The sequence below is a fragment of the Thunnus thynnus genome, chromosome 8 (genome assembly GCF_963924715.1).
Source record: "Thunnus thynnus chromosome 8, fThuThy2.1, whole genome shotgun sequence".
In the NCBI taxonomy this organism is placed as follows: Eukaryota; Metazoa; Chordata; class Actinopteri; order Scombriformes; family Scombridae; genus Thunnus; species Thunnus thynnus.
Window position 1 is genome coordinate 10,257,979 of NC_089524.1, and position 15,674 is coordinate 10,273,652.

At 40.5% G+C, this 15,674-nt stretch overlaps 1 protein-coding gene across 3 annotated transcripts in view; it reads left to right on the plus strand.

Annotated features, from left to right (window-relative positions):
• The window catches only part of ror1 (receptor tyrosine kinase-like orphan receptor 1), a 136,805-nt gene extending 122,855 nt beyond the window's left edge, over positions 1 to 13,950 (plus strand). For 2 of the 3 annotated variants that reach the window (XM_067596428.1, XM_067596431.1), the window contains 7 exons: positions 767 to 1,084; positions 1,991 to 2,236; positions 2,396 to 2,619; positions 7,187 to 7,366; positions 8,167 to 8,394; positions 9,095 to 9,459; positions 10,235 to 13,950. In XM_067596428.1, coding sequence (XP_067452529.1) covers positions 767 to 1,084; positions 1,991 to 2,236; positions 2,396 to 2,619; positions 7,187 to 7,366; positions 8,167 to 8,394; positions 9,095 to 9,459; positions 10,235 to 10,928 — 2,255 coding nt within the window. In that variant the 3' untranslated portion in view covers positions 10,929 to 13,950. The remainder of the gene's footprint in view (positions 1 to 766; positions 1,085 to 1,990; positions 2,237 to 2,395; positions 2,620 to 7,186; positions 7,367 to 8,166; positions 8,395 to 9,094; positions 9,460 to 10,234) is intronic. The other variant, XM_067596429.1, reaches the window with a different exon arrangement.
• Positions 13,951 to 15,674: the final 1,724 nt, after the last annotated feature.

A 15,674-nucleotide genomic window follows, 5' to 3' on the forward strand; every position in this document is an offset into this window, starting at 1 on the left:
GAACAGTTCGGGGACAAAGCAGCCATGAACTCGGCCTCTAATCTGAAACATCAAGGACGAGTGATAATTAAGATTTATGATGCCGCAGGGTCGTAATAAGCCTACAGTAGGACTGTAAATCATGCATAAGAAAGCCAGAACATGCACATTCAGTAGCCATTTGTGCTCTTAAATTTAATGTCACCTTTACTGATCTTGAATATCATCTTATTCGAGAAACATGTGCTTTGGGTTTGGAAAATTGCCAACTTTACTTATTCACTTTTTAATCGCCCGTCTTCTCCTCTACCCCCAAAGAGATGCTTCTCCTGATAATCACAGCCACAGAGAAGCATATGTTTTCAATAACCGTCCCGTATGACTATGAATCATACAATCATACATTTAAAGCTGCAGGTTTTTATTGTCAGTCAACCTCTTTGATCCTCCATGTGTGTGTAAATGCTCAAAGAGCATAACGGAAATAAGAATGTCTATTTGTTGTCTTTTAAATCTGTTATTTTACAGCAAATAAAGAAAAAATGTGAGCGCAAGATTGTTTTTTTAGACTATTTTTGTCTCGTCCTCTTTTTGCATCCTCTGATTAATGTGGGAAAGAATTTCTTTTCTAAAACAGCAACAGGAAAATGTGTCCAGATCCAAGGTTTAAAGATGTGTCATGATGTTGGACTATGTTGTTTAAAAAATGGATGAGATTAATATATTAGGATAAATCCAAGAGAGCTTTTTTGTATCCGAACTCTAACTTTGCTTCACCTGTTCCCAGCTGCCTTCACCATGATCGGGACATCCAACCACTTGTCCGATCGTTGCTCCCAGTTTGCCATCCCTTCCCTCTGCCACTTCGCCTTCCCGACTTGTGACCGCAGCACGGGAACCGACAAACCTCGGGACCTGTGTAAGGACGAGTGCGAGATCCTGGAGAACGACTTGTGCAAGACGGAGTACATCATCGCCCGCTCAAACCCCATTATACTGAAAAGACTGAAGCTGCCAAACTGTGACGACCTGGCTGCCTTTGACAGCCCGGAGGCCGCCAACTGTCTGAGGATCGGCATCCCCATGGCCGAGCCCATTAACAAGAGTAAGACATGATCTCCTACTGATTGTACTATACTGACTGCTGCTTTCCAATACTACGCTTTATTATTATCTGAGGAGACACATCCTTGTGTCCTCTGTCTAACTGCTTTTAAAAAATCTGCTTGTTGGCAAGTCAAAAGATGCTCCGATATCAGAATCATATTCAACTATTTTGGCAAAATATGTTTAAACATACAAGGGATTTGACTGCACAACATCATACAAAAGCTAGTCAAAGTTAAAGGTACAGTTACAGAGTGATAGACAGACAACATGGATACATGAACACACACACGCACCAAACTAATTAAAAGCTAAATTAAACAGAAGAGTCTGAAGATTATTTTTAAAAGGAGACAATGTTTGTGCAAACTTCAATTCAGCAGGTAGGATGTTCTGAGCTTTGGGTGCATAAACACTGAAAAAATCTGTTGCCAATTTCTGATTGCAATCATAACATCCATGTTTAATGTAGTATGTCTGGATTTGATATTCCGGTAAAGTAGTTTGTAAATGCAAAGATTTCTAAAACAAATCTCAGATTTAACACCCCCTGCTCTCAGCTGCATTTATGTGTGACAACGGTGTAACTTTAACAAGAAAAAAAAGTGTTGACCGTAATGACTTGCTTATCTCAAAAAGGTTTATCTTCTTTTCAAGTTGTTTTTGATAGTTTACTTCTATGGAAAACTGCAAAAATGTTTCCATCTAGTTTCCTTAGACTAGATGTCTAGACTAGACTACTTTAAAAGGAAACCTAACAGATGGAAATCTAAAAATGTGTGGTAAGCTTCGGAAAATGTTACGGAGCATTGAAACATATTAAACAAGATTTTGTTTTTTTAACTAACTCACACATACACAAACAAACACCTAATGCACACTCTCTCCTTGCTCTCCCACACAGATCACAAGTGTTACAATAACAGTGGGACAGACTACCGCGGGACCATCAGTATGACTAAGTCGGGGCGTCAGTGTCAGCCGTGGAACTCCCAGTATCCCCACAGCCACACCTTCCTGGCCGTCCGCTACCCAGAGCTGAACGGGGGACATTCGTACTGCCGCAACCCAGGGAACAAAAATGAGGCCCCCTGGTGCTTCACGCTGGACGAGGGGGTCCGCACGGAGCTCTGCGACATACCTATCTGTGGTGAGAGACTAGAACATCTATAAGTCTGTACTTAGGAGATTCATATTTTGTGATGTTGTCTTTGTGACACATATGCAGATAGTTGGTTTGCTTTACATTATATTTCCCAGACATACAATAATCTATACATCTGATATTATTCTCCGTCTATCCCTATAGACCATAAGGACAAGTCTGGCGGCAGCAACATGGAGATCTTGTACATCCTGGTTCCCAGTGTGGCGATCCCCTTAGCCATCGCCTTGCTCTTCTTCTTTATTTGCGTGTGCCGCAACAACCAGAAGTCCTCCAGACCTCCTGCACCCCGCCAACCCAAACCAGTCCGTGGACAAAACGTTGAGATGTCCATGCTCACAACTGCGTACAAGCCCAAGGTAGAAAATGTAAATAATGGAGGTTCCTCTCTGTCACACTGAGACTAAGAAACAGCTCCCAGGTTTGAGTGTGTGTGTGTGCGGTAGAGAGATGCTGGGAAAGAACATGCTTTCTTATTTGAGTTGAGCACATTTACATATTTTTTTTTATGCTGCAGCTCGTGAAAGCAGGCAGAGTATATCATATCATATCAATATTTTGTTTTTGACATACATTTCTTATATGAAATTTGAGATCTTCAAACATCTGCTAATGATATAACCGATGTTCTTTTTTTTTACAAAAACACAAAACAGTTTTCCTAAGGATCCCTTTAATTTTGTTATTAAATAAGTGTGACCTAGATATGTACCGAGCGGCACATTTTCAGTGCTTTCTGGTGGACAAACTATGTAATAGAGACACTATTGGTGTGTCTTCACTGCAATAATCTGTTAATATCATGTCACAATTTCCTAAAGCCCGAGATGACTTCTTCAAATTGCTTGTTTTGTCCGACCAAAAGTCTAAAACCCAAAGATATTCAGTTTACTATCAAATACAACAAAGAGAGCAGCAGATCTTCACATCACCAAAACCATCCAATCAATGAGTTACTTTGTCCAATCATATGACTTCATGTTTCTTCATGTTTACAGCTCTTGGTTTGCTTGTAAAAAGCCAGTGTGAACACGAACAGGACTAAAACTAAAAATCAGTGATGTTTTTTTCCATTGACCGGACCAAATGAGCCAAACTACAGGTGTGAAAGCCATCTGTCTCACAGTATATACTATATTTTTTCACTGTCTGCCACTTTCTCTCAGAATACATCAGACATGTAAACTCTTCCTGCCATCATGTCACTCTTGCGTTCCCTGCTTACAGAACATCTCGTATCACCAGAGATGCTAAACAAACACATATATACTCACACAGCATTTTAGGCTCTTCTGCGGTGAATCTAAATGAGCTCTTTTTTGCTGTGTTTGTCTTTTGAAGTCATACGAGCAGCCCTGCAGAAGGAGTCAAAACACTGGCACAGCCCCCGTGTGTGTGTCAACTGGGATACCTCGCAGCATGCTGTGGTTACTGGTGTGTGGGTGGGTGGGTGGTTGGTTGGGTGGACATGACCTGTCTCAGGCAAAGCTTCAGATCTTTATCATCAGAGCCCAGCAGGTCCAGGAATGTTCAACTGCAGCACTTTTCCTCTCTGTTTATTTCTCTCCCACTGTCTCTTGTCTTCTTCCACATTTCTTTTTCACGCTCCTCCTCTCCCCTCCTGCTCTCACTTAATCCATCTTTCTTTGTTGCTCTTCCTCTGTCTCTCCCTCCGTCCCTTTCACTCTCTCTTTCTCCTCCCCTCCCCTCTTTCACAGAACGTCTTTGTAATGTAGATCATCAAGCCTCCGCTCTGCCAGCTAATACATAGCTCACATTTGGATTATATTTCTTTTAAGGTTGCACACTCAGTCGTATCATGTCTGTTTATCTTTTTCCACATAATTTTTGTGGTGGCAGTGGTGGGTGGGGGGGGCTTATCTAGACAATGTGTCTGCCTGTTGCGAACCAGACCTTGATGCTCAAGGTAATGTGTATAATATTACCGTCAACAGCTGTAGACAGAACCGCAAAATGTCACAGAAGCGTCAGAAACCATTAATATCTTTGGGTTTATTTTGTTTTTTCGGAATGGAACGAATGTTTCGCTGACCTAAAAAGGGAGTCTCTCCTCGCTGTGTTTAGATGACTTTGTATCTGCAAAGAGTCAGGTTTACAGAGAGATCAAAGAGAAAGTGACAAGCATGCAGTTATGGAATTATACAGAGGATTTTAAATGTTCTTATGGACAATAAGGGTTTGGAAGATGGTTTACACATAACAGACCACATTATGATCCATTTTAAGCAGAAAAAACTTTTACAGAGGTGCAGCTCTCACCTCTGTTTGCCAGTACGTGTATCTAAATACTGGAATTTACAAGCCTGATGTGTGATTTCTACCTTTTTTAAATCTTTTTGATAGGTGGTAAAACTTCAAATTATAATCGAATATCTTTCTTCCCTTTTTTTTTTTTTTTTTTACCCTTTGTCTTGGTTTAAGCTTAGGCTGCTACCCAGCAGGCTTTGCTGCAGGGTCACCCAGAGGCCATTCCCTGTGACAATCCATTTAGACACACATAAACATACACACACACAACCTGCAGTGGTGTGAGGAGGATCTGAGGGTTTGGGTGTAGGGAGGAAAGAAGGGGTGAAACAAACCCATAACTAAAAACATCTGTGTCTCTCATAACATCAGCAGGCCCCCACGCTCCCCTCACACACACATTCATACACACACACACACACACACACACACCACCCCCCTCAGAGCTCACACAGGCCTGTGTGTCTCTCCTCACCGAGGAATTTCATTATTCATCTCAGAGTTCCTGGAATCTGAAAATCTCTGCCAACCTCTCCTCACCTTTTATCTTCTCCCAAGTACAGCTACACACACACACCTCTCTCTCTCTCTCTCTCTCTCTCTCTCTCTCTCTCTCTCTCTCTCTCACGCACACACACACACTCCCCTCTTCCTCTCAGTGATCACCTGGACAACTCTTAGATATGAGAGTTTAGCTGAAGTCACGGAGGACAAACAAACACACACCCACACACTGATTTACACACACAGTTACACTTATTCCCTGATTATTCATCTTCTGGATGTGCATATTTTGAAATGAACAACCCTTTATGTTCCTTGTGGAGTTTTTGACCTCTAGTAGTGCTATGGAACAGATTTTATTCGTGTTTTGCACATAAGCAAGTGATGCAATACACTGTCCTACCAATCATTCCACTGATCTGTAAGTGGCTCTAATGCACCAAGAAACACAGCAATGCACCAACAAGGGCAGAGAAGAAGAAGAAGACTGCGAGCCAGTAAACATGGATGTAAACAATGCAGGATTTAAAACACAAAATCAGATTTGCAAATGTTTTATGAGGAAGGAAATCGAGTCAACACATCTGTAGATCACATGGATACACACAATGAGTTTTGGCGAGTAACAGTGAATGTTAACATAACTTTAAATATCTACTCTGGTTTTGAATCTGTAGCACAGGGGTGGTTAGAAATGGCTCAACTTTTAAGTAATGAAATCAAAAAAAAAAAAACTGGCTTCGGTCCAACTTTATAGGATACAAATCCCATGAAAAGACATAAATCAACAATGCGTTAGTCTGTATCTCTGTACTCAACTCATCTCCATGTCCAGTCATTGCTACTGATGACCCTGATCTGTGAAAAACAACTCACAAATACAGGATATAGTTTCATTTGTAAATAAGGCAAAAGATTTCCCTAAACAGTTGAGCACTCGAACAACACTCAAACAGGAGTAAAAGTTAAGTGGGGACTAGTTTTAGATGCGGATCAATGTGTAATCACAATGATCCAGACTCTTTTCATTAGTGGCTGAATACTCAGCTTTTCTGTGAACACCTCAACACTTGAGCCCCTTAAATCTTTTAGCACTTTGTTGATTGTTGCACTATTTTCTTTTTTGTATTATTTTATATGCACCTGTCTACTTCCAGTCATTTCTTACTTAAACTTAAAAAAAGGAAAAAAAAAACTTCTGTCTAGCTCTCTTTCTCATTGCACAGCCTTTTGAGCAGTTGAGTAGTTGTGCTGCGGCTCTTTTGAGTCACTGTCCTTTAATGCTTGATTGTCTTTCCTCACTTGTAAGTGGCTTTGGATAAAATGTCTGGTGCTCTGGTATGTGGGACTGACTCAAAATAAACAAAAGTGGCCATGTTCATAGTAATGAATGAATATGTTGTCATCTTTATCCTTTAAACTTATATTGTCAGTTTTTCTTTAACTGAAGCTGAATGTATGTTTTCCTTCACAATACGGCATAATTGTTTGTATGAAATCCTTTAGTCTCCTTTTTTCTCTCTGTCATCATTTTTCAGTGAGACCTACATTTGATTTATTCCAAGTGAATCCTCAAAAGTCTGCAAGCCTGTTAAAACCCCACATTTCAGCTCAGTCTGGCTGGATTTAGCTGCTCAAACAAACCCCCCCAGTCTAAGTCTCTCTGTAGATGAGAAAGACTAAAAAGGCAATGTCATCCCTCACAAAGAGCATTGTTATTTCAGCAGCCTCTCTGATTCTACAGTCTTGCTGGCAAAGGAGATAATTGCTTCGTCTTCCTAAATACTGCTAACCTGTCAGCTAAATGGCATTTTTAAGCTGTGAACATGTTGCCAGATTTAAAGATTTTCCCACTTGGCTTAAAGGGAGTCATTAGGAGCTGATGTAATGGATTGAATCTGATTATGACAATTATCAATTCTCCAGGCTACAGTTGTATTTGTCTTACGTGCACTGCCATGCTCAAACAAAGTCAGACACTTATTTGGTGTTGTATTAGGCAGTTTGCCTGCATCGAATTAGAGGCACTAATGTGAACTTCATGTCAATATTTTCCACACAAGGATAATGGTGAGGAACGTGTACTGGCCTAACAAAGAAAATAATGATCTAATGATCTAATTTTTCTGTCTCTCCCTTCCCCTTCTCTTTTTCTCTCTGCAGAGTAAGGCTAAAGAGCTTCCCCTGTCGGCTGTGCGTTTCATGGAGGAGCTCGGAGAGTGCACCTTAGGGAAGATCTACAAGGGTCACTTGTACCTGCCAGGCATGGACCAGGCACAGCTTGTGGCCATAAAGACCCTGAAGGATATCTCCAGCACGCAGCAGTGGGGTGACTTCCAGCAGGTACAGAATGGATCTCCGCCCAAGTTAACTTCCTCCAGTTTCGTTTAATTTCAAGAAATACTCAAAGTCTTGTAAAGATATCCATTTGGTGAGCTGGTAGATGATTCACTCGACATGGGGAATAATAGGCAACAAGTCTTATCTCAAAAAGAAGAAAATAACAACCTAACACAGCTGTAAGGCTTAACAGCCAGTAATTTTAAAATACATGCTTCCAACTGGCAATTTTGCATGGATTGGTAACATGAAATGTGGTACTAAAATACGCTAAATGCTGTTATAAACTGCAAAGCGCTTCTTTCCCAGCGGAAAGATCTCTCTTCCCACAAGACTTGAAGCATGACTTGTTATATTTCCACAGGAGGTAAATGTGGTAGGCGTTGGGAGAGTGTATACAGCTAAAAAATCACAGAACAGCAGATGAATTCATGGATGTTCACTTGAAATAGCTCCAAAAATAAATAAACTAACTATTGGCAGGCTGTCCAGATAAATTTGGAAGGATTAAAATATAATAATCACTTTGCATTTGCAGAGAATGAGGTTAGACCTGAACTGCCAGCCTTTAAAGTGATGCTCCCCCCCCAAAATGTGTCTTTTTGATAATGAAAAACTCACCCCTGGTAGGTTTGAAAAGCAGCAGTAAAAAGTGGAGTGAGCTTAGAGTGAACCATTAGAGCCATTATGATATCAAAAGTATCGATCTAAAGAAACTATTTTCCCCAAATTTCTTATTCAAACAAAACAACTGCCTTTCTTTTCGCTTGAAATTCACCAGTACGTTTTGGTTCCCAATACAGGAGGCCGCAGTGCTGACAGAGCTCCAACACCCCAACGTGGTGTGCCTTCTGGGTGTGGTAACCCAGGAGCAGCCGGTCTGTATGCTGTTTGAGTTTCTTCCTCAAGGCGACCTCCACGAGTTCCTCATCATGCGTTCACCACACTCTGACGTTGGCTGCAGCAGTGACGAGGATGGTACAGTTAAATCCAGCCTGGATCACGGCGACTTCCTGCACATGTCCATACAGGTGGGATCAGAAAGCAGTATAGCCTTTAAACATCATCCAGGGATATAATGTTGGGGTTTGTTTTTTTACATTTTCTTACAGTTCAGGTAGATCAGTGCTTCTTAATTTAGATTTAAGTGTCTTGAGAGTGTGAATGGGCATTAAACTCTCCTGGTTGAACTTAAAACTGTGTTGTGTGTGTGTGCTGCTATCAGCGAGGGTAAGCTGAAGTTGAAACTGTAGAAATGTGGCGAAACAGATGACAGATTAATTGAGCAATAATGTGATTCCCGATTGCAAAAACAGAGCATTTTTTGCCTCTATTGTGCTACAGCGCTGATTAATGACTACCTTAATATTTCGAGCTATTGCTCAAACCAAACTGATGGAAAAACAGGACCTCTCAGAAATATTTACAACCACTGATGAAATATAAACTTATAGTATTGTTAAATTATCCAGGAGGCTCCCATGCTGCCAATTTCTCACCCGTTTAAACTTAAATCACTGGGATTGTCATAAATTACATGTATTTGTATTAAGCGTTTCGAAATGCTGATGAATGGAGGTTTCTCTGCTTGCTCAGTCAAAAACAGCACATAGTTGCGTCATCTCAAGATCTAAATGTGGTTAAGTCATCTCTCCTCCTACTGCTCCTTTCACTGCTTGCTGTCACGTCAAATTAATCCTTAAATGACTTTTTCTAACTAATGTAACCCAGGTGGCTGCCGGGATGGAGTACTTGGCCAGTCACTTCTACATCCATAAGGACCTTGCAGCACGGAACATTCTGGTAGGCGAACAGCTGCACGTCAAAATCTCTGACCTGGGCCTCTCCAGAGAGATCTACTCCTCAGACTACTACTGCCTCCAGCCTAAAACCCTGCTGCCCATCCGCTGGATGCCCCCTGAGGCCATCGCCTATGGAAAGTTCACCACAGACTCAGACATCTGGTCGTTCGGAGTGGTGCTGTGGGAGATCTTCAGCTACGGCCTGCAGCCATATTACGGCTTCTCCAACCAGGAAGTGATGGAGATGGTGAGAAAGAGGCAGCTGCTGCCTTGCCCTGAGGACTGTCCACCGAGGTATGTTTAGGTCAATGTTGCAGGTGTGACATAAAGTGTGGGACTTTAATACATCTTATAAATGATGTCACTTCTATTTATCTTCACCTTGTGTTTCAAAGCACATAAGTATGTATTTTGTTTATCACCACTGAAGACTTTATTCTTCATCTTAATGCCAAAAAAGGAAAAAAAAAACTCATGTTAGCTAGCAGATTTCCAGAGGAACCTTCATGCAGAAAACAGATGTGCAAATGAAAACATATGAATCAATCTGCTGTTCAGATGTCATACCTACTCTCAGTCACTAACAGCTTTTTTAATGTCTGTTAAAGACTTGTTCCTCAAAATACATGATTTTACTTCAGTCTCTGCATTTTGCTTTAGTTTTGGACATTTTTAATCAAGACTGAATCATGATCACAGTTCACAGTACAGTTTTTTTTTTTTTTTAATTGTCTAGTTGTTTACAAAATAGAAAACAAGGAAAAGCAGCTTCACATTTAAGAAGCTTTAAACAAAGAATATTTGGCATTTTTGCTTGATAAATAGCTTAATATTATTAAATTATCAAAATGATCGTCAGTCAACTTATTGAATCAACCGATCAATGAACAAAATGATTGTTCCAGCATTATATATTACATAATTAACTAAGTATTCATTCACCACATCCAAGCAAATACTGATTTGGAGTCAGTAGTGTTACTTAAACTGTGAAAAGTATTACGGCTTCAAAAATAATTGTGACATAAATAAACATAAATGATAACAAACTAATTTTGTTGTCACTCAGGTTTTATGGTTTGATGACTGAGTGCTGGCAGGAGGGACCTGGACGGCGACCACGATTCAAGGACATCCACGGCCGCCTGCGAGCCTGGGAGGGGCTGTCATCTCACGCCAGCTCCAGCACGCCCTCCGGCGGTGGAGGCAACGCCACCACCCAGACCACCTCCCTCAGCGCCAGCCCCGTCAGCAACCTGAGCAACCCCCGTTACGCTGCCGCCACCGCTGCAGGGTACCTCTACCCGGCCCAGGCTATTCCCTCATCAGGCCAGATGGCTCAGATGCCAGCCTGGGCACCCATGACTGTGCCCCAAACCCACCCGCGCTTTATCCCCGTCAATGGCTACCCCATCCCGCCAGGATACGCTGCTTTTCCTGCCCACTTCGCTCCCCCGGCCCCACCCACCAGAGTAATCCAGCACCACCTGCCCCCTCCTAAAAGCCGCTCACCCAGCAGCGCCAGCGGCTCCACCAGCACGGGTCACGTCAGCGGCGTTCCCTCCACCACGGGCTCCAACCATGACGCCAACACGCCGCTGCTGTCTCACTGCATCATGCCGGGGAGCGGCGGAGGGCCGGCTCAGATGTACGGACAACTATCTCAGAAGCAGCTGGACCACGTGTCACAAACATCAGCGCTGCTTGCTGCTGATTCCGACGTACTGATGTACAACGACTCAGTCATCACCGCAGATCTGTAGATAAATAGAGGGATACTCACACTTTTTCAGCTCGGGACCCACATTTGAGAAGTTTAGCCTCTCACTAAGGGACCGGTCTAAGAATTATACTCTGGTCATATGGAGACTCAACAAACAGGCTTGTGAGAAACACTGCCGCAGCTACACAAGTATACACACAGCTTTGTAATGCCTTATTGTTTAAAGCAAGTGTACTTACTATCATGGTTTGAAAATGTTGTGTTATTATTTTAACCTCTCTGTAAATACGGTACATAAGTCCTGAATGAATGAATGAAATACAAAGATATATATTCAAGAGAACATTTTATTAAGGAAAAAAAAAAACTTTTAAGATGAAAAAGTCCATCTTGTGTCCTCTGACTGACAGGCAACTCAGCAAAAAGTTCCTGTGTCAACAACCCGGTCTGTGGGCTGTTTCGTGCAGAAATCCTAAGGAGACGGTAACATTCATATCATGAGGTGCCTTTCAGCGTTGGTGTGACTTGCTTGTTGGTGGACAAAAATGTGCTGTACATTTGCTTGTACAGTAAAAAACTACATTTATAAAGAACGGGAACAGCAGATTGAACAAACCCGTGACCAACATCGAACTACTCAAAAGCAACAGTTTGCAAGGCTTCATGCAAGGTGTAGAGGTGACATACCCTGCTCTTTGGACCCTGAAGCTGACAGCCAACAGCTATGTGTCAGTTCCCCCATAGAAGCAGTTGGAATTGAAGCTAAAACAGATTTGCTACAAGTGCTTTTAAGTGCATCATTTTCACACAAAATTTCTTCGGACATGACACCTGAATGTTTTTTTTGCGCAGCCTCAATGACTCATCTGTGACATTCATCTTGCTCAAACCTCAGCGGAGAAACAGAGAAGCTGGGAGTTCTTATGATTGGATATTAAACTCTATATCAGACTTTTTATCCTCCCTTCCTTCCTGGCTCTCATACACCAAGACCCATCATGCCTCTCTCTCTCTCTTACTCTCACTTCTGCCCCTCCAAGCGGATACAGCATCTGACTTCAAAGCCGGCTGCAGCAGACCACCTACAGATGTACAAATGAAAGCACACAGCGCTCATATCCTCCACAGTTAAACTGGATCGGTCTCAGGGCAAACACTTCATTCAACACATCAATTTTACTGTCAGTAATGTAAGCTGAAATTTCAACTCTCACAAAAGAACATTATTTTTTATTTTGATGTAGATCGGATATGACGTTTCGACATAATTTTTTTTACAGGAGAGTGTTTTCAGTGTTTTGAATTTTGAAGGAACTTATAGATTTCAGATCTTGCATTCATGTGTCTTTGTCCTTTCCTCTCCTTGTTTCTGCATCGAATTGTACAAAATAGAGCATTTAAGACATGTAAGTACACAAAACAGAGAAGGCTCATAGTAAACAGCACTACCTTTACGATTTTTTTTTTTTTTTTATCAAGTTGTATGCATGGGTATTTTTAAGGGCTCAGCCAGTACATGAACAAGGTAAATGCTATGGATGTCATGTTAAACTTGCCTGAAGAGAAGAATGTTTCACCTTAACAGGATTCATTTAGAAAGCTGGAGAGAAATTGAATCACTGTGTGCAGAGAGATTTATATGTATGGTATGTTGCTTTATTTGCTTCTGTATCAGTAAGTGGAGCTGTTTTTTTTTTAACATCTGGCCCTGTTATTAGTCTCTGTACACGCTGGACTTCCATCATGCAGAGAAGACACACAGGTTTACTCAAAAGATACAATCAGACACTTCTTATGCCTTACTGCAGCTGTACTAACATGTAGGTAATCCCAACGAGGGCAGGTGCAGGTTTTATAAGAAAAGAAAGACGTTTTTTTTTTGTGAGTCTCTCTCATTAAAAGTGTATTTATATTTCATCATGTCCAATGTCCAGCAGCAGGTAACCGTATGTGTGTAAATGATTCATTCTCAGTCCTGTAATCACACACATGATGCCTCAGCCATCTTTTACTTTCTGCTGATAGTTGATTAGAAGCACAAGTGAATGTGAAACTTTTCTTTTCTTTTCTTACTGATAAAAAAAATCACAACTGCAGTAACTAGGAAACCATTTGTGACCTTAGTTTTGTTAAAACTCTGAACTCTCCCCCAGTACCTGTGAAGTAGACAATCATTGGTGTAATGTTCCTCACTGTATGTGTTGCACTTCAGTGTTTTGTACAGACTATCATGCTCTCAGTCAGCTGTATCTGTTAACAAAGCACACATTCAGCGCAACACATACTATAGGTACCCCGATAGCGTTTCACTGTGGCTGTGTAGAGCATAAAGCACAGTAAAGATGGCTCACAGCCTACATGGTAATGTGTGTTAATTGTTTAATAGAAAAGTTTCCAGTAGACATTTGAGGAATGTAGATAAACATTACTGTAATCTGTTCAATAACTACTTCATCTACCCTTAAAACCTGACATATTTGCTGAAGTAATTTATATGTTTTGAGACTGTTCAGTCCATGTTGGTAACCTCACAAGGAAATAGTAGCAGCTCCAAGTCAGCTCTTGTTTCCAAATTTAGACATGTTTTATTCCTCGACAATCCAGTCCAAGGTGATTTGAACCATTTAAAGTTAATTTTGCCCATTGAGTTGTTATGTCATTGCCGTCGATTATTTCTGTACTTTATCTTTTTTTTTTCTTCTGAAGCTTCTTCTGAAGATTGAGCTACCTAGGCATCTGAGTTTGTACACATGACCTCCAACATGTAAAGGATTTATGTGTACTAAAATATAGCAGTGCAAAAACCACTTATACACAAGACTGTGAATCTTAATCAAGTCTAGGTATTTTTGTATTTGGCAAAAAAAAAAACATTATTGTGCCTTTTTGTTTTATTTTATTCTAGATCCTTTTTTTAACACCATACAAGTAAATTTCCATAGCCCATTACAAAAGGTTTACATATTGACCAAGAGAGGCCTTGTCTTTGTATTTTGTCTGAACATTTTTGCACAGATGTTTTGTATTGCAAAATCATTTATTAAATGATGTTGTTTGGTTAACCTTGCAGTAATGATATGATCATTTATTTTAAAGGTAAAGGGTTTGTTGATCAGAATTGTAAAAACAATGTGAATCCACTGGGTGCCAGCAAAGCATCATTTCCATGGACTTTCTTGAATTTGTCTGTCTCATGCAGTAACCATTGCTGAACAGCTGGTGGTGCCCTTTAGCTGTTTGATTAATGTTGGTATCAGCTGCAAAAACAGCTGGAAATAATATTAGTCCACCTAGAATTTGGCCAATGATGGAAAATGACTCTAGTGCAGTCTTCCTCTGTGCCACTTGCATGTGTAAGTGTCTGTTTTCTTTCATTTCCTGCTCTAACTCACATTTTGCACATCGAGCCAAAACGGCTTTAAATAAACCTGTGAGTAACTATGATTATACATGCCAAGAGAAGATGTAATGCTGAATGTACAGTATATTGAAATTATTTGATGGTCATGCAATCGGCAGGTAGGCGTGTATGTATAGACACAGGAAAGAAACCTAAACCCTTACCCTGATCCCTTAAAGGGACAGTTTACCCTAATTATAAAAAATACATAACTACTAGTAGTATCTAGCAAATGCCAATAGTTTTGTTTAAATTTAACCAGTAGAACTACTGTCCACTTATTATCTAGACTTGGGGACACTGTTCCTAGTAAGAAATGATGTTGATTTTTATTTTCACAATATTTTTTTCTGTGCTTTAAGCGCCACAATCAGAATTTCTTGAAGCAGAAATTTCAGAGACAAAGATTTCAAACTCTGCACAAAGAGAACCAAAACTATCTACATTGGTTGTGCTTCACTAGAGGTTTTGTAAGGACTAAATATGTTGTTTTTTATGAATTAACATCCTTTTAAAAACAAGAAACTCTGAGCAGAACATATCTGTCTTCAGGCTGTTTATTCCTGCTCATCCTCCTTTTAAGTGTGAATCTGTGCGTGCAGTCACAGTGGAAAAACAGAAAAAGGACAGAGCTATTAGTCGAGATACAAACTTCAAAACATTTTCTGCTGCCATTCTGAAACAGTTTGTATTGTGAACGTAGTCTGCAAGCAGCAGTAGCCGACTAAACTCCCATGACTTCTTCATCAGAGGCGCAACACTCTGAAACTATTGGATATAATTTCTCCCAAGGCGAGAACTAAAATCATTTGCTATGCTTGCAAGTGCAGCCAGAAAGAGTAAGAGAGGAGGAGGAGGAAAATACAAGGCATCTGTAGCAGATAGACTCTGCTAGAGCAAGTAATACAACACAAGAAGTCAGGACCCTGTCAAACTCTGAGTCACTGACATACATGAAGGTAATGTAGACATTCACATCCAGGTCTGAGACTGTGTGTGTCTGTGTCTGCTGCTGCCTCTTTGTCTTGGCTGAAGGGTTTTGTAGGATAAACACATGGAAGGTTTTAGGAAAAATACTCCCGGTATGCATGGTTTTGGAAATTTGCAGATCAAAACACATTTAGGAATCTACTAGTCTAAAATTAGGATGTTTTTCAGACAATTTGGTTACATAAAACTTTTATTTTAACAGCATTTCTATGACTATATTGGAGTTGCAAATACGATTTTTATTGACTATTTTATCAATTATGTTTAACTATCTAGTCTATGAAATGTAAAAAAAAAAAAATAGTGGAAAATACCAATTTCCCACAGTGCAAGGTCATGTCTTCAAATTGCTTGTTTTGTCTGCACAACAGACCAAAAATATTAAATTACTAGTTA